This window comes from Mauremys mutica, chromosome 2 (genome assembly GCF_020497125.1).
Source record: "Mauremys mutica isolate MM-2020 ecotype Southern chromosome 2, ASM2049712v1, whole genome shotgun sequence".
NCBI lineage: Eukaryota > Metazoa > Chordata > Testudines > Geoemydidae > Mauremys > Mauremys mutica.
Window position 1 is genome coordinate 108,483,357 of NC_059073.1, and position 19,209 is coordinate 108,502,565.

The window sequence follows — 19,209 nt, forward strand, 5'->3', positions numbered from 1 at the left end:
GGGATCTTAGAAACAGAAAGCTCTGTGGTGAGCCTACCAGGGCAGGAAGCCTGGAAAAAATGCTCCAAGGGAGCAGAGAATTCACAATGGGCAGAGAGGCCAGAGAGCCCTGCCTGATGTTTGGAACAGCCTTTTGAGAGACCTCCACATACCTGTACGACAGAGGAAAACTCCATCCAGACAGCATCAGGAGTTCTGAGGCAACAGCAACCAGACAGAGCTCCTGGACAGAGGCAAATACTAAACTCAAGACAAATGACAAACCAGGAAGCTGAGGTAGAAAGGTGTTGTGTATGTCTGTGTGAGGTTGTTCAGTTAAAGACTTTCTGGTAAATAAAAGAGACCCTCCATGGAGGGCGCTCTCTAATATCTGAAACTGGTCTGGGCTTGTTTACACCCCAGGTGGAGGGAGATCAAGGCAGGACGCTGTGTGGTGCTGTGATTGACCAGAGGGATGTGTGCTGGGGTGACCTCCCATACCTTCACAGAGTGATAGTGCCAAAAGTGTGTACTGGCACTTCTTTTTTTAGGACTGGAGCACTGGACAGGAACATGTACATCCTCTTTCTGCATCTTCTGTTGGCTCAGTGGAAACTGAGGGACAGTGACCTACAAGCAAGGATCCTTCTGTCTCCAGAGGCCAGACAATGTGTGTTTTGGTTGGAAGACTGTGCGCCAGAAGAGAGGGATGTTATTGCAGGACCTGTAAGGAATAACATTTACACTAAATACCAGCCTCTGAGATGGGGAGTGACTCTGTAGTTCAAGAAACCTGGTCCAAGCAAGTGAAGTTACTTCATCAGTCTACTTAAGGGACAGCCCTTCAGGAAAGCTCTGAGTTGAGAAAGTCACCCAACTGGCCTTCAAGAAACAGATATTATATCTCCCAATTCATCTAGACAACATGATTGTAGTCTCTTACATCAACAAGCAAAGGAGCACCAGGAGCACAAGGCTAGCTCAAGAAGCAGCAGCACTAAAGAACTAGGTGAAACAGCACCCTCTGCCAATTAAGATCAGTCGCTTAACTGCTAAGCTAACCTAGCAGATGTTATATGGGAATGGGAGCTCAGGCTAGCAATTTTTCTGTTGGTGTGGAAATTATGGGTCACTCTATATGAATCTAGAAGACCCACCTGAGGTATTATGTCTAAGTTGTACTTTCAGAGGTGAATCAATTTAGTTTGGAAGTACCTGCTAAGGAAGCTGTCGCCTGGGGTTAGAAGGTGGATTGCAAGACCGGAGAGCTAAGCACAAATCCTTTGGCGGCAAAGCTACTTGTATCTAGGCAATGAGATGGAGCAGCCCTTTCCAGCTAGTGATCCCCCTATGCAGAAAATTTCTTTTTCACTCTCTAACTGTGGTTTGCTTTTTATATTGTACTCTCTCCACATGTCATGCTATCACAGTTGAGATCAACAGAGACGCTTGCACAGAAGCCCAGTTGGTATAAATAAGACTGCTGAAAGGACGTTCTCTGTGAGGGCCATACTTCTTTGAAATTTGCTCCTTGCCACTCCTTGGTCCATAAAGGGTCTGAATCTGATGACCTTCAGGGCATGCTGCAAACTCGTCTTATACCCCACCTCCCCAGGCACTTGACAATGGAGCTGAATAGTAAGGGTGGTGACTTGTTAGAGAAGAAGGGTGGTTTTCGTTTTTTATTTATTTGGGTTGCTGGTTACGGGCCATATTGAATGGCATTGCTGCACTTGAGTTAGGCTGGAATGTTGTTTTGCATAGGGGCACTTTTAGGTTGTGTCAAAGGTGCCTTTAGTGTATCAATAGGCTGTAGAGTGTATGTGCATGTGCACATCTAAAACTTTTATTCTCTAACACTTTCATTTTCCTTTCTAACTGATATTTGTACCTGACATACTCCACTGTTTTTTTATTTTTTATTTACTGGTTGATGATGTAGGTACCTATACATACTTTAAATTTCTCCAGTATATCTATTGGATTTCACTCAATATTTATTGATGTATTCTCTTAACTTGGTGTGCCCTAGTTTATGCCTGCCTAGTTAAAATCTCTCATTACTACAAGCATGCTCTTTACACACAATTTTTTTATTTCAGTCCATTATCACAGCACCTCTGTACTTGTGCTTCACTGGTGCACACGCTGCTACTACATGATCAGGGGAAATTCTTCCTACATGTGATATCAATGCTCAGTGCTGGTACAATCAGCACTTGGGTATATCAGAAATGGATATCTATCAGTCTTGCGTAGTTCATCAGAAAGTTGCAGAGCAACCTTTCCCCATTGGTTTTTAGTGCTGGTACCCATCATTCTTCAAGTGCTTGCTCATGTCCATTCAGTGCTACATGTGTGTGCACCGTGTGCACTGTTGCCGGAGTTTTTTCCCTTAGTGGTATCTCTTGAGCCGGCTCTAGCACCCTGTGGAGCTGCGCGCATATGTACCGGTATAAGGGGTGCCACCAGCCCGCACCCTCTCAGTTCCTTCATACTGCCTGGGATTGTTGCTGGAATGACCCTTTTTTGTTCTGACAAATCTGTTGGGACTTCAGACCATGAAGCCACCATGGTATCAGCGGACTCATGGTGCCATCAACCCTGGAACCTCTCTCTTCTGGTCCCTCCAACCTCATGGGGCACCTACCAGCTCTGGTGTCTGGAAGCAGGAGGGAACAGGGTGCATCAGGTGCCTTCTCAGCACCAGGCCTCCTGGCATCGTCCAGGGGAAAGCCCCACATGATCCCAGCATCCCAATCCCTGGCACGCCACTGTTCCCCATAATTCTCGCACCATATAGAGGCAGAAGCAGGTACTGCTCCACCATGGTTGCCAAGAGAAGAATCCTCTTCGGAGTCTGAAAGGGAACCCTATGTACCGCCAAAAGCCCACCATCAGTACCCAGCCTATGCCCCCCTGAGCTTCAGTGCCAGTCCCCCAGCAGGTACCTGGCTAGCGGGTCACTTGGCTGATGCAGTGGCCCTACTGGAATCCCTGGGGGTTTCTCCCAGTACCAGGGCCTTCCTTCCACTTGGTGGTCTCTGAGATACGGGCTACTGCTCCTTCCTGCTCAGCACTGGATCCCGACTGCAGTGCCGAAGTCCAAGAGATGCCTCTAGGGGACATTGTCGAGGAAAAGGAAGGAACCCCTCCTCTGGTGCAAGCCTCCTCCTCATCCTCCCCAGATGAGGCTGTTGCAGGTCCCAGCCCAGGATGATTTCAGGGCCTTTCAAGACCTACTGAAGCAGGTTGCTTCAAACGTGGGCTTGGAGATCGAGGAGCTCAAAGAAACATCATACAGCCTTATTGATATCTTGGCTGCAGCAACTCCATCCAAGGTGGCCCTGCCCATCAGTGAGGTGGTGATGGGGCCAGTCAAGGCCCTGTGGCAAACCTCTTCTTCTCTGGCCCCCACTTCAAAGAGGGCAGAGAAAGTATTATGTGCCAGTAAAGCAGATTTGATTACCTGTACTTGCTCCCCTACCCCGCCCTGGGGGTCCCTGGTGGTGCCTACAGCGAACTTCAAGCCCCAGCAGCCTCTCTTTCTGTGCGAGACTCTCCATTCATCTCGAGGCATCTCATCGCCTGGGAACCTGGAACATATTGGCGGATTACCTCAGCAAGTCCTTCTCCTGTCACCACGAGTTGTCTCTTCACCTGGAGGTTGTCAGTGTCATCTTCCAAAAGTGGGGCCTCCCTAGGTGGACCTGTTTGCCACCAGGCAGAACAGAAAATGCCATTAGTTCTGTTCGCTCCTTGGGCACGGCCCAGGCTCCCTCTCGGATGCCTTCCTGCTCTTGTGAGCAGATCACCTACCAAGGGTGCCAGAGCCCTACCAAAAGTGTGGGGGCTGGGGCCGTGCACCTCCCTAGGCCCTGGCCAAGCTGGAAGCCAGATCAGGGCCGGGGAAGGGCCTGAAAGCAGCCGTCTACCCAACCTCCCCTTGGCTTCCCATGCAGGGCAGGTGGAGGGACCCAAGCCCCCCACAGCTGCGCATGCAACTCTCCCTGACCCGGCTCTGGCTGTGGGGGGTGGGGTGAGGGCTCAGCTCTGCAGCCCGGCCATGGTAAGAGCCATGCGGGGAGCTGTGGTGGACCTTCCATTTGCCCTGGGTGGAGGGCCCGAGCAGCCCCTGGCCTGTGTCCCTGCCCCCCGAGCACCCTGCTCAGGGCAGGTGGAGGGTCCATGCTGTGGCTCCTCACAGCTGCCTGCACAGCTCTTACCGTGGCTGGGCTGCGGCTCTGAGGCTTCCCCCCCTCCCCACCTGGCCAGAGCTGGGTCGGGGAAAGGCACGCACGCAGCTGTGGGGAGTCTGTGCGGAGTTGTGGACCCTCCACCTGCTGTTGGCCAGATGGGGACACGGGCCAGGGGCTGCTCTCAGCCCCCCTGTACCCCGGGCAGGTGGAGGGTCAGCCACATCTGCCCGAGTTTCCCGGCTGGGCTCCATGCTGGCCTGCCCCAGGGGTGGGGCTTTGGGGAGAAGAGGAGGAGGGGAAGGGGGCAGGGTCCACCCCTGCTAAAAGTAGACGTGCCAGGCCCCCTACTTTCTAAAAGTGGGAGGACCCCCGCCCCCAATTCCAATGCCACTTCTGCCTACTGTATGCCTTTCCTCCGATCCTCTTGGTTCATAAGGTTCTTCTGAAAATCAAATGGGACAAGACAAGAATTATCCTGATAGCAACAGCGTGACCACGCCAGCATTGATTTGGCACAATTCTGGATCTCTCGGTGGCAGCTCCACTCTGCCCAGACTTGATTTCACAAGACCACAGCTGGTTGCGTCACCCAAACCTTGCCTCTCTGCACCTAACTGCATGGATGCTGCATAGCTGAACCCTGAAGAACAGGCCTGCTTGGAACAGGTTTGACAGGTCTTTCTAGGTAGTAGAAAGTCTTCCACCAAGGCTACCTACTTGGCCAAGTGGAAACATTTCACTTGGTGGGCCTCCGAACGGGATCTCTCTCCATCTCTATCTTCTCTTCAGTCTATCTTGGACTGTTTGCTTCACCTAAAGCACCAGGGTCTGGCACTCTCATCTATTAAGGTTCATTTGGTAGACATCTCAGCCTTCCACTCCCCAGAGAATGGCAGATCAGTGTTCTCCCATGAAATGACAGCCCAGTTTCCCAAGGTGTTGGAAAGACTCTAGCCTCAGGTTCGCAAACTGACACCCCCCACCACGGGACTTAAACCTGGTCCTGTCGAGACGTATGGGCCCTCCTTCAAGCTGTTAACATCATGCTTCCTACTACTTCTCTCCTGGAAGGTCGCCTTCCTAGTGGCGATCACCTCGGCCAGAAGGGTCACTCAGATCAAGGCCCTTATGTCAGAATCACCTTACACATTGCTCTTCAAGGACAAGGTTCAACTGCGCCCCCATCCAGCTTCCTGCCAAGGCTGATGGCACAATTCCACAACAAGGTCATTTTGCTACCTGTCTTCTTCCCAAAAGCTCTGAGGAATGATGGCTTCATACGTTGGACATTAAGCGGGCCCTTGCCTTTTGTATTGAGAAGACTAAGCCCTTCTGGAAATCCACACATCTCTTTGTGGCAATAGCAAAAAGGATGTGAGGGCTACCTGTGTCAACCCAAAACATTTCTCGTCCTGGATAACTGCCTGTATTCGGGCTTGCTATGAGCAGGCGAACATCCCACCTCCAGCCATCGTGACCATTCATTCCACAAGAGCCCAGGCTCCATCGGCAGCATTCCTCACACAGGTACCAATTCAGGATATCTGCAGAGCCCCCAACCTAGTTGTTAGTTCATAGCTTCACGTCCCACTACACCATCACCCAACAGGCCCAAGATAGGGGCAACAGATTCTTCCTAAAAGTGTGTGTGGGGGTGGGGGCACAAGGTCTCTCGGGCCCCTTCACCTGCCCCGGGTGGGGAGGCCTGAGAGCAGCTCCCGGCCTGTGTCTCCACCCCCCAGGTCTACCACCTAGGGCCGGTGGAGGGTCCATAGCTTTCCACAGTTGCCCATGAGGATGTTACCCTGACCTGGCTCCGGCTTCCAGCCTAGCCTGGAGGTGGGTCCTCAGAGGCCGAAGAGCCACAGCTGGGCCATGGTAAGAGCTGCCTGGGCAGCTGTGGGGAGTCACGGACCCTATATCTGCCCTGGATGGGTGGCCCGAGTGGCGGGGACACAGGCTGGGGGCTGCTCTCGTCCCCCCTGCCCTGGGCAGGTGGAGGGCCTGCAGCTCCCCATAGCTCCTCGGGCCAGGTTCCAGCTTTGGGGAGGAAGAGGAGGCACAGGGGGCCATGATGAAAAGTGGATGAGCCAGGCCCGTCCACTTTAAAAAGTGGGAGGGCCCCCCCTATTCTGGCACCCCTGGCCCAAGACAATGCCAGTTTTGGGAGAAGAGTGTTGCAGTCTGCACATTCATGAACTTTGAGCCCACTTCCTGGGGTCCTGCTTGTGAGTCAGCTAGCCTGGGATGGACATGAGCAAGCACTGGAAGAATTAAAAACAGTTACCTGCCTTTCAAAACTCTTTTTCTTTGACATGCGTTGGTCCTGTCCATTCCTTGACCCACTCTCCTCCCCCTCTGTCAGAGTTACTGGCAAGAAGGAACTGAGATGGCATAGGGCTGTTGGTGCTTCTTATATCGGTGCATACGCCTGTGGCTCCAGAGGGGGCCAGAGCCGGCCCAACAGATACCACTAAGGGAAAAATCTCTGGCAACAGTGCATGTGGTGTGCGCACACCTAGCATGGAATGGACATGAGCAACACATCTCGAAGAACAACAGTTATGAAAGGTAAGTAACTGTTTTTTCTGTTTTTTAAACCCTTATTACTCTTTGAAGTTACAAACTACACCTGTCATTCTAGTTTTTCCTTCCCAGTTTTCTGGTACAAAAAATGTGCCTGGCTAAGGCATTTGGAAGTTACTTGCAGAGTACAATAACAAATGAATCAAATCAAATAAAAACAAATAAAACTGATGTGAACTAGAATAAGGTTGGGAATCGACTATCTGCTGGTGGACCTATTAGTCTTGCCTACCTGAAACAACCCTCTCCATGGTCCTGGGCAGGCTCTCTGTGGCTTCCCAGTGCCCTTGCAAAACAGAACTGTAGAGTTTCTTCTATTGTTCAGGCTATGTATGGGGAACTGGAGTTGATTCCCCTGGTTATCTTCGTAAATCCTAAATTGTAATATCACCGCTACAATAATTCACCACATTTATTTGTTCTTCTACGCTTGTGCTGTTTTTCTTAGCACTGGAAATTTTATTAGCTCATTTATCATGAGCTAATATCATAATTTTGAATCTATATGCATATTCTATTGTTTATATGTAATGTGATAGCTCTGTGTTGTGAAGATCAGGTTCACATCTGAGTTTCCCCAGAGTTGAGGGGAGTTCAGATCCAGGGTGTTTGTTCAGATCTATCTCTCTTTTTCCTTCCTCCCCTACATAATGTAGCGTGTGTATAACTGTAATTAGAAACAAAGGAAACAAAATTGAACATAATGAGACATTTAAAATCCATTAAAAGGTCTGCACTGGAAATGGTATGTGAGCTTTGAAAGCTATTCTTAGAAGCAGATTTTAGGTGCAGTTCAGTTGTTGCTCCACACAGTGTCACAATTGGTCTTTACGTCTACTCAGTATTTCTTTCTGGTTGTAGATGAAGGTATTTACAAAGCTGGTGAAAAACGGTCTGAAACGTGGGGGGCAGCGGAAATCCAGGAAGATGAAGACACTCAGGTAGAGGTTCCAGTAGATCAGGTAATCTTTAAGCTTTGAACAAATGACTAATGTGGAAAACAAATCTTGTGTTTTTCTTTTGTCGCTTCCCTTGATGGCTGCTGCATTTTTTTTTTACAGGGTTCATTTGTAACATTCATTGGTACAGCATTGTATGCAAGGTTGCACTGCTTTTGAATACATTCCCTTTTCTTGAATGCTTTCTGAGTCCTGGTTATTTGTTCCTGTCAGGAGATGAGCCTGTCCAGCATGTTCCCTTGTGGCCCCAGCCTGCACATGTTTTCTTCACCAATTACCAGACTTAGGTTGGTTCAAAAACCAACCCCCACACCTCTTTGTGGGGTCTGATTTATTAAATCTTTCTGTAAAAGGTGACTTACTTTGTTAGTTACCCAGGTCACCCCACTCTGGGTCCCTATAAGAGTCCAAGTCGGTTCTTCATCATGGTTCAGGAGACAACCCCGCCCCTGACTGTCTTTAACCTTCTTAAAAACCTTAATGGGCCAAATCACATGGTGGGATGGGTTGACCCACTAGGCACCACTGCCCTTAAGAGGGCACACCACCCCATCATAGTTTCCTATGTGTCAGTGCAAAGTCCTTGCACTCCCAAAATCTACTCAAATACCCCCTGAGTCTTCAGACAATGTTTACTTTAAAAAGAAGCCCCTGTCCTGAGGTGAAGTGAAGCGTACAGCATTGTTTCCAGTAACCATGCCCCCACACCTCTTATTTGCTCCTTGTCTACATTGGAAAGGGTTTGCCAGCAGAGCTGTACTGGTAGAGTTTTACAAGCTACCCCACTAGTGGAGAAGCAGCTGATACTGGAAAGGGGTTCTTTTGCTGGCATAGCTTAAGCTAGTTCCCAAAGGGAATAAGCTGTACCAGCAAAAAAGAGTTTTAAAGTGTAGCCCATCCCTCAAGATGCCTAGAAAACTTCAGTAGTTTACTAAGACTGAGGAAGGGTTAATAAAGGGGATCTGCTGGTGTCCACCCACCCACCCCGGAAAGCTTCTTGGGAAGTACCTGCCATTTGGTACCATCTGGTATATTTCAAAAGACAAAACAATCACTCCTGTGTAATATTTTGACATTCAACTTTTTTTTAACCGTAATTTATGTCTCCCTTGCATTTGTTCTTCCTCCTTTCCCTTCCTTAGCTCTACTTTTCTTTCTCTTGCATGTCTTGGGTATCCTTTTTCTCTTCCTTCTTCTTCTTCATTTTTACCTGCATTGTGTTCTCTTCCTCCTTCCTCATGTTTTCAGTCTCTCTCCCCTCCCCCTTTCTTAAGCCCTCAACTCTCCCACTATTACTCTTTCTTAATATAACACTTCAATCCTTCCCTAAACTCCCAAATCTACTCCTCTGGCTCACCCACAAAAACTACAGAGGTTATTCTACGTTACAGCGATCTTGATTAAGACACCTATGGACCACTAGCCCAGTCTATCCAGACCACAGTATGTTCTAGCCATAACCCTTTTCGCCATATTGCTGAAGAAAGGCAGAATTGGGCTGTTCCAGCCTTATGCCATCAGGTGGAGCCCTGCTGTCAGAAGGATTCCTTTTAAAATTTTTATTAAAGTAAATGTTTGAAACGAAATATACACAGGTTGAGAGGGAAGGTACTGTACATCTGGGGTCAGACTTGGGTTATGGGGGGTTACAGATATCGTTTGCAAGGATGAAAAGGTACATACATATCGCATAACTGGTGTAAACTCAGATTGGGGTGCAAGGATTTTTAAAGTGTCAGTGGATAAGTGGGCTTGGGTACGCCACCCATGGAATGAATAAGGAGTCCAAGTCAGTATCAGTGGAGCAGATAGGTACATGGGTGGGGTGCGTCTCTTGGTCCATCAGGGAAGGAAGTGGGTTATTTCCCTGGTCGGCTGTCTCGATTACTCGGTGTGGTATTGGTGGTGTCCTGTGATGTGTTCCGTATAAATGTCTCTGGACCACCTGATGGTGTCAGACACCATGAGCTGTCTCATGAGCCATGCAGCGTTTCCCAAACTGTGTTCCGCAGAACACTGGTGTTCCACATGATGTGAATAGGTGTTCCGTGAAAGACTCTTGCACTTGATTTTTGTACTACTTTATACACAATTTCAAATTAGAAATTGTTAGTTCAAGTTATTTTAAATTTTCATTGTTGCTTTGTTTTATACAGGAGCGGCTCCAGGCCCCAGCACTCCAAGCGCGAGCTTGGGGCAGCATGCCACGGGGGGCGCTTTGCCGGTCCCTGGGAGGGCGGCAGGCGGCTCCGGTGGACCTCCGGCAGGCGTGCCTGCGGAGGGTCCGCTGGTCCTGCGGCTCCGGTGGAGCATCCGCAGGCACGCCTGCAGGAGGTCCACCGGAGCCGCGGGACCGGGGACCGACAGAGCGCCCCCCGCGGCATGTCGCCGTGCTTGGGGCAGCGAAATGGCTAGAGCTGGCCCTGGTTTTATAAAATAAAATATATTTGAGCATAAATAACGCAATTTTTTACTTGAAAACCAAACGACTACAAAATAATATTGTAAGTGTTCCGTAACAGGCTAAAAAGTGTTCCGTGGCCAAAAAAGTTTGGGAAACGCTGCCTTGGTGCATAGGTCCACCTGGGTTCTGGTCCCGCTGTGCCAGTGGAGCAGTGTAAAGGGGCTAGACCACTGCCCAGAATCAGGGCCAGGATTCTTGCAGTCTTGTACCACATTAGATTGCCTCTGAGTGGCAAAATAGGCTCATGTCTATTTGATTTTGATAAATCCGTACACACAGTGCTGGAACTGAAGTGGCCAACATGATATTTAGTTGTCCCACTGTTTCCTCAGTAGAGTTGTATGAAATTGGCAGAGCTTGTTATGTTTTATAGGCACTGTTTCCTTTTACCTAGTTTGGAAAAGAGAGGTATCCACCTCATTGTGTTTTTTTAAAAGTAAAATTTTATGTCTTGAGCCAGCTCTTCAATTAAGTAGATCTTTATGTCCCTGAGGTAGAGAATAGACCTGGCCAAACTCTTTGCTGGAAACATATCCCTTTCCTGTTTCTTAATTGCTCATGAGCCAATCCTGATTTACTTCTCATGTGTGTATAAGTATTTGCCAAAAGTGTGGACAAATAGTTTTTAGTAGGGCTGTCAAGTGATTAAAAAAATTAATTGCGATTAATCATGCTGTTAAACAATAATGATCCAAAGCAGTGCAGACTGACACATGTTCATTTTCATCATTTGAGTCAGATGTCACCGGCAGAAGATTGATTTTCTTTTTTGGTGGTTCAGGTCCTGTAGTTTCCGCATTGGAGTGTTGCTCTTTTAAGACTTCTGAAAGCATGCTCCACCCCGATCAGATTTTGGAAGGCACTTCAGATGCTTAAATTTTGGGTCGAGTGCTGTAGCTATTTTTAGAAATCGCACATTGGTACCTTCTTTGTGTTTTATCAGATTTTCAGTGAAAGTGTTCTTAAAACGAACAACATGTGTGGGGTCATCTTCCGAGACCATATATAACACAAAATATATGGCAGAATATGGGTAAAACAGAGCAGAGGACATACAATTCTCCCCCAGGAAGTTCAGTCACAAATTTAATTAACGCATTATTTTTTTAATGAGCGTCATCAGCATGGAAGCATGTTCTCTGGAGGGGCATATGAATGTTTAGAATATCTGGCACGTAAATACCTTGCAATTCCAGCTACAAAAGTGCCATGCAAACGTCTGTTCTTACTTTCAGCTGACATTGTAAATAAGAAGCGGGCAGCATTATTTCCCGTAAATGTAAACAAAGTTGTTTCTTTTAGCGATTGGCTGAACAAGAAGTAGGACTGAGTGGACCTGTAGGTTCTAAAGTTTTACATTGTTTTGGTTTTGAATGTAGTTACATTAAAAAATGTACATTTGTAAGCTGCTCTTTCATGATAAAGAGATTGTACTACGGTACTGGTATGAGATGAATTGAAAAATACAATTTCTTTTGTTTATCATTTGTACAGTGCAAATATTTGTAATAAAAATAATATAAAGTGAGTACTGTACATTTTGTATCTATGTTGTAATTGAAATCAATATATTTGAAAATGTAGAAAAATGTCCAAAATATTTAATAAATTTCAATTGGTATTCTACTGTTTAATAGTGCGATTAAAACTGCGATTAATCACGATTAATTTTTTTTAGTTAATTGTGTGAGTTAACTGTGATTAATCAACAGCCGTAGTTTTTAGCATATGGGACTGCTTGTCTTTGATATGTTTGCCCTCCTTTGATTAGCCACCTAACATAGTATTTCTAATCTTTGCTGGAGAATAATGAATAACATTGACTTGGTAGAAGTTTCAGACTAACAATTATCTCTGTAGGTTTTGGGAGTCAACCATTTTTAATAATATCTAATTGTCATCTCAATGCCCAAGAATAATGATTAGTATGAACCTACAAACAGTAGTGGAGTGAAATCAAACCACTTATTAACACATATATTTGTGAATCTTTATTGTTATCATTATGTAACCAGCTCTGCCAGAAAGCCTGGTCTGGTTGTCCTTTTTTGTGCTTACTTATCTAGAGGCTAATTTTCTAAATTTTGTTTGACTCAGATAAAAGAACACTAGGCCTTTTGATTAATTCTCAAACACAGTGTACAAAAAGGTAAAGGTGTTCTGGGGAAGATAAATGTTATACAGTGTAGTAATTTCAGTCTAGGCATTGCTAATATACCAAAATACCTAGCTGCCACAGAAAATACTAAGTTTCATAGTAGCAGCCGTGTTAGTCTGTATCCGCAAAAAGAACAGGAGTACTTGTGAGTATTTGCTTCAGGTTGGGGGGCTGTCTGTAAGCAAGGACTGGCCTGTCTCCCAAGATCTGTGAGAGTGATGGATTGTCCTTCAGGATAGCTTGTAGATCCTTGATGATGCGCTGGAGAGGTTTTAGATGGGGGCTGAAGGTGATGGCTAGTGGCGTTCTGTTACTTTCTTTGTTGGGTCTGTCCTGTAGTAGGTGACTTCTGGGTACTCTTCTGGCTCTGTCAGTCTGTTTCTTCACTTCAGCATGTGGGTATTGTAGTTTTAAGAATGCTTGATAGAGATCTTGTAGGTGTTTGCCTCTGTCTGAGGGATTGGAGCAAATGCGATTGTATCATCACTCCATCACTCTCACAGATCTTGGGAGACAGGCCAGTCCTTGCTTACAGACAGCCCCCCAACCTGAAGCAAATACTCACTAGCAACCACACACCACACAACAAAAACACTAACCCAGGAACCTATCCTTGCAACAAAGCCCATTGCCAACTCTGTCCACATATCTATTCAGGGGACACCATCATAGGACCTAATCACATCAGCCACACTATCAGAGGCTCGTTCACCTGCACATCTACCAATGTGATATATGCCATCATGTGCCAGCAATATCCCTCTGCCATGTACATTGGCCAAACTGGACAGTCTCTACGTAAAAGAATAAATGGACACAAATCAGACGTCAAGAATTATAACATTCAAAAACCAGTCAGAGAACACTTCAGTCTCCTTGGTCACTCGATTACAGACCTAAAAGTTGCAATATTACAACAAAAAAACTTCAAAAACAGACTCCAACGAGAGACTGATGAATTGGAATTAATTTGCAAAATGGACACCATTAAATTAGGCTTGAATAAAGACTGGGAGTGGATGGGTCATTACACAAAGTAAAACTATTTCCCCATGTTTATTTCCCCCCTGTACTGTTCCTCACAACTTCTTGTCAACTGCTGCAAATGGACCATTTTGATTACCACTACAAAAAGTTTTTTTCTCTCCTGCTGGTAATAGGTCACCTTAACTGATCACTCTCGTTAGAGTGTGTATGGTAACACCCATTATTTCATGTTCTCTGTGTATATATATATCTTCCTACTGTATTTTCCACCTCATGCATCCGATGAAGTGGGCTGTAGCCCACGAAAGCTTATGCTCAAATACATTTGTTAGTCTCTAAGGTGCCACAAGTACTCCTTTTCTTTTTGTAGAAAATACTAAGAACAGCATCGTTTCTATCAGAAAAAGGACCAGACTCACCACACCTCCTTTGTTTTGTGCTGCTTCTGTAAGTGGGGTCACTCCTGGTGATTTTCTGGTGGAAGCATTGCTGGACTATCCTGCTGCCATTGTTACTGAGGGAAGGTCTCTGAGAGGCATGAATTCTATATTATGCTCTAAAAGTAGCAAGAGTTTGGTTCATCCTGCTCTCTGATGTAAGGAATTCCACAGCCAAGGTCCTTCCACTGAAAATATCCTGCCACAGCCTCGAGAGTTTCACCTGGGCCACCATCAGTCTCCCTGTTAGTTGTAACTATCATTGTTGAGAGAGAAGCAGCCTTTGTGATAGGTAGGCCTCTGTGGATACTACTGTTAGGATAGAACAACACCTCATTTCCCGTCTAGTTCATCTGTGTTTCTTGTGGCAGCCTGAATTATCCTGTCTTGATCTTGGCTTGCTAATAGTAAATTAGTGAGATCATCAGTCCATTTACTGACCTCCACAGAGGCTTCCTGTGGGCATTTTGTAGTGTTTGACAGCAATGCATTCAGTCATCAGGAACTGTCTTGTTCTAATATTCATGTTGAATTTATTCCTTGTGAAAGGTGCCAACTTGACAGCACTGAAGATTGAAGTCTTACTTATCCCATATACTGGTACAGCACAAGCAGCAGCTCTGCAAGCTTTTGCATACAGCCCTGCCAGTGTGCCTCAGCACAACCTGATGGGGCCCTTCTTTAGGGATGAGAGAATAGGTTAGTCTCCATTGCCAGTTTAGCACTTGGTCTGTCTGCTGAGGTTGCCAGCAAGTGTTAATCGTACTGGTGACTTTTGTCACACAAGGAACCTGTTTGAGACCACTAACCTCATTTTGCAAAGGTCACTGTACAGCCATCAAATGCTAACACCTTTCAGTCACTACCCAACTTGGGCTGGAAATTGGCATCACATTTGATAACTAGTATCCTTTCCCTCACTCCCTTCCCCTGTGCACATACACTACCCACGAAGAATCTTCTGATTCCATACTTTCCAAGGAAAAAGCCCAAAATTCACACTCCCCACTCTTTGTCTCTGATCGAGAAGCTCAAACGTCAGTGGATGTATTTGTAACTTTAAAACAATATGTATATTCTCTTAGGGTCCAATATTGCAAGGGACTAGGTGCATCTCAGACCCCAACGCTCCCAAACTGAGGCATTCAGCACCACTTGGAAGCACTTATCACCTTGCAGGGTTAGATCCTTATTGATCATCTTCAACAGTTTTAAACTTTGTGCTGGAAAGCTTTTCTGTTCACCTTGTCTGCTGCACAGTTGCCTTATGTACCAGGAATATGGGACAAAATGCACCACCACTACTGTCCTTTATGCGTAGGATGCTACTATATATGTGCCAACTTTTCATTAGAATGCTGGCACTTCAGATAACGCCACCATGTTCTCCAGCCACCAGAAATGAAGTGGTTAAGATGCTGTTTACTTGAGCCTTCTTCTCTGTTTTACCATTTATAGCATACAGTTGAACAAATGCCAGATTAGCCATTGACTAAATGTAGTGTGATATCAGCTGGATGCATGCTTATATACTGTGCTGCAAAATGTTGACTTCCAGCTGAGTGCATTAAAATGGCTGCTTTTATTTTACGGTAGGCTAGATGCCAGTGGTAACTGAAAATCAAGTAGGAAAAACCAGTGTTTTCCTTAAACGGCACATCTCTGTTTTACATTCGATAAAAGATTGAGGTTCCAAATTGCGGTTCCAAATACAAAATGCATGGTGGCTTTGTGTGGAATACAGGCTTTCTCCAGCTTCATACTTCTCTGTTTGCATCACTGTGCCAGTGTCAGTGGGAGTTGGGGACATGCTATGAAATCAGTTGGACAAAGGGGTGGGAAAAACAGTTTCTTAGTGATGGGGTACAAAATAGTAGGGGCTTTGTCAGGTAAACTTGAAATACTATCTAATGTGTGGACACGAGGGTGGTGTTTTAAATGTCCCTATTATTATTATTACTATTAACTTTTTCTGACAGAAGAGTTTAGATAAGCCCTCTTCATATTTTAATGCTGCTCTTATTTAATATATTTAAAACATACTAATACAATGTTTTGTTAAAAACAGTAAAGGGAAACTTGCCTATATTTTTCCCTTTCCATAAGCAGAAAGAATCTGGCTCTTCTGTCTGTCTTCCACACTGGACTCTTAGGCCTGGTCTACACTAAGGGGGGGGGGGTCGAACTAGGGTACGCAAGTTCAGCTAAGCGAATAGTGTAGCTGAACTCGAAGTACCCTAGTTCGACTGACTTACCCGTCCAGACGCGGCGGGGTCGAACTCCGCGGCTCCAAGGTCGACTCCACCATCGCCGTTCGCGGTGGTGGAGTTCCGGAGTCGACCGGAGCGCGTGGGGAGTTCGAACTATCGCGTCTTGATTAGACGCGATAGTTCGAACTCTGAGAAGTCGAACTCACCGCGTCGACCCGGACGGTGAGTATAGACCTACCCTTAGAGGAGGTAAAACAGTGGGAACTAGGCAGTATATCAAATTAGCTGTTATAGTGTCCCAAGATAGGAACTTGACTCAAGGAAGTTGAAAGAACCGTCGGTAAAGGCACAGTTCATACTGGAGCTCTCGAAAAAGTTTCAACTTCTAAATGATTTGCAAACTGGTAATATAAACACTATTTGTGACAACGTTGAGAAGGTATATGCGGAGGCCAGCAAAAGAGTGCTTGGCTATAAGAGAAGAGAGCGGAAAGTATGGATTTCAGATCATACATACAAACTCATTGAGGAGAGGAAGATAGCAAAATTACGTATGCTGACTGGAAGTGGTGAACAACAGAAAGCTGCGAATGAAGAATACAGGGAGAAAAACAAGGCTGTGAAGAGAAGTGTTTGAAAAGATAAAAGGGATTATATTACCAGTCTGTCAAGAGAGGCACAGTCAGCAGCCATGCGGGGCGACACAAGAACTGTGTATAGAATCATGAGGACTTTGACAGGAGGGTTCAGCAATAGGTCAACAGCGGTTAGAGGAAAGGATGGGAGAATATTGATAGAAGAGAAAGAACAAATTAATCGATGGGCAGAGCATTTTAGAGAGACTCTAAATAGACCAAATCCTGAAGAGGTAGTTGAAATAGAGGAAACGAGTTTTCAGATGGAGGTAGAACAAGGGCCTATCACAGAGCGAGAGATAGAAGAGGCCATTAGACAGACAAAAGAAAATAGGGTACCAGGCGAAGATAGAATAACCGCAGAAATGCTAAAAGCCGACCTGAATATGAGTGCCGGGATTCTAGAGGAGCTATTCAACAAGGCATGGGAAGAAGAGAAAGTACCTGAAGCATGGAAGAAAGGTATCATTGTGAAATTACCAAAGAAGGGTGATTTGTCTTTGTGTGATAATTGGAGAGGTATAAACCTGTTATCAGTGCTCGGGAAGGTTTTCTGCAGAGTCCTGTTACAGAGAATAAGACAAGCAGTAGAAGAGGTCCTGAGGGAAGAACAAACAGGATTTAGGAGTGGGAGAGGATGCGTTGATCAGATATTTGTATTACTTATGATAATGGAACAATCCCTTGAATGGAACTCGCCACTGTTCATTAACTACCTTGATTTCGAGAAGGCATTTGATAGCGTCCACCATCCATCTCTCTGGAATATCCTAAAAACATATGGATTCCTTCCGAAAGTTATTAACATCCTCAAAGATATGTATGCCGATAATAAGTGTTGTGTTCGCCATGAAGGACAGCGGAGCGAGTGGTTCCATGTGAGAACGGGAGTTAGACAAGGATGTGTTATTTCGCCCATCCTATTTCTTGTGGTTATAGACTGGGTGATGCGGAAAGCCACCGAAGATAGGCCAAGAGGGATCGCATGGGGACCCTCTGGTCATATTGAAGATTGTGACTTTGCGGATGACATCGCCCTGATTTCAAGCTCTCAGATGGACCTCCAAGAGAAGACTGATAGAGTAGGTATAGCAGCAAGGTGCGTGGGACTTAATATCCACGCCGGTAAGAGCAAAACAATGAAAGTAAAAACAGCCAGCTCGACGACGACAGTAGTACGTGACGTAGAATTGGAGGAGGTGAACGATTTTAAATATCTTGGTAGTTACATATCGGCTGATGGTAATATTCAGAAGGAGATATCTACCAGAATCGGTCTTGCAGCAACTGCATTCTATAGACTTCAGAACATTTGGAGGTCGGCCATCTTGCAAATGAAAACCAAGGTAGAGATCTACAGGTCGAACGTCCGCTCTGTGTTGCTTTATGCGGCGGAAACATGGAGGACCAACAAGAAGATAGAAAGTCGGCTTCGGGGTTTTGAAGGAAGGTGTCTTAGGCGAATTCTTAACATACACTGGCCACAGCGTATCACCAATGTTGAAGTGAGCCGATTAACGGGCATTAACAACATAGTGGATGAAGTCAAACAACGAAGATGGAGATGGTTGGGGCATGTGTTGAGAATGGGTGCTGATAGACACCCTCATATTGCCCTACGATGGACACCACAAGGAAGGAGGAGGAGAGGTAGACCATTGGGGACGTGGCGAAGGACCATTGAAGAGGAAATGAAAGGCATGGGAATGAAGTGGGATGAAATTTGCTGCCTTGCTCAAGAACGAAATGAATGGAGGAGAAAGGTTGATGCCTTATGCTCCACTGGGAGTGAATAAGAGGAAGAAGATAGGAACCAGGAGATGCTGCCAGTTACTCTTCTGTGTTCTCGTAAATTAGGCAGTGTCCCCAGCAAGTGCCTCCAGACCCAGTTTTAAGCCAGGAAGTGGAAGTAGGAGCTGGGGACCAGATACTCAAATGTATTTAGGTGCTGAACTCCTATTGAAATCAATGGGTCTTAGATGCCTAAAATAGCTCTGAGGATATGGGCCTGGGAAACTCCACCTTCACTTTAAAAATAATATAAAAAATCTGATTGGGAGGTTACAGTTTTTTGGTAGTTCCTATGTATAAAATATGGTAGCGGTGAAACAGACACTGGCGTACTTTAAATGTAAATAATGGGGAACACATCCAAAAGATTTCCCTGTTTGTGCACTTTGTTCTCCTCTGCTCCTCCCACGTCATCCCTTTTCCTTTGCACGTCGTTGTAAAGATTTCATGATGTGGCTATGTTGGATGCTCACAGAGTTGGAATCTTTGCTACCCAACCAACCTGCTTTGTAAACACAGATTTGGCTTTTAATTAATGCTCTCTTGATGCCATCAATGACTTTACATTTCCTGGAGATGTGATGGGACCTGAAAGTATTAACTCACTGAAGTATCGCTTGTGTAGTCAGAGTATGTCATAAGTAATAGAAGCATTGCACCTTTCATTCACTGTTTTAGATATAAAGCAGAAGTTTTGGGATGAAGACCTGAATTTCACCCCAGTGAACAGTATGCAAAATTTCTCTCCCCGTTGCCAAAGGCAAAAACAGTTACGTTTGCACTGATTCAGTCTTAAAGCAAGTT

General features: G+C 45.7%; 1 protein-coding gene across 9 annotated transcripts in view; it reads left to right on the forward strand.

The window, feature by feature from the left end:
• Window positions 1-19,209, forward strand: part of DCDC2 (doublecortin domain containing 2) — a 123,979-nt gene that overhangs the window by 97,464 nt on the left and 7,306 nt on the right. For 8 of the 9 annotated variants that reach the window (XM_045002842.1, XM_045002843.1, XM_045002839.1 and 5 more), the window contains one exon: window positions 7,626-7,726. In XM_045002842.1, the coding sequence (XP_044858777.1) occupies window positions 7,626-7,726 (101 nt within the window). The remainder of the gene's footprint in view (window positions 1-7,625; window positions 7,727-19,209) is intronic. The other variant, XM_045002845.1, reaches the window with a different exon arrangement.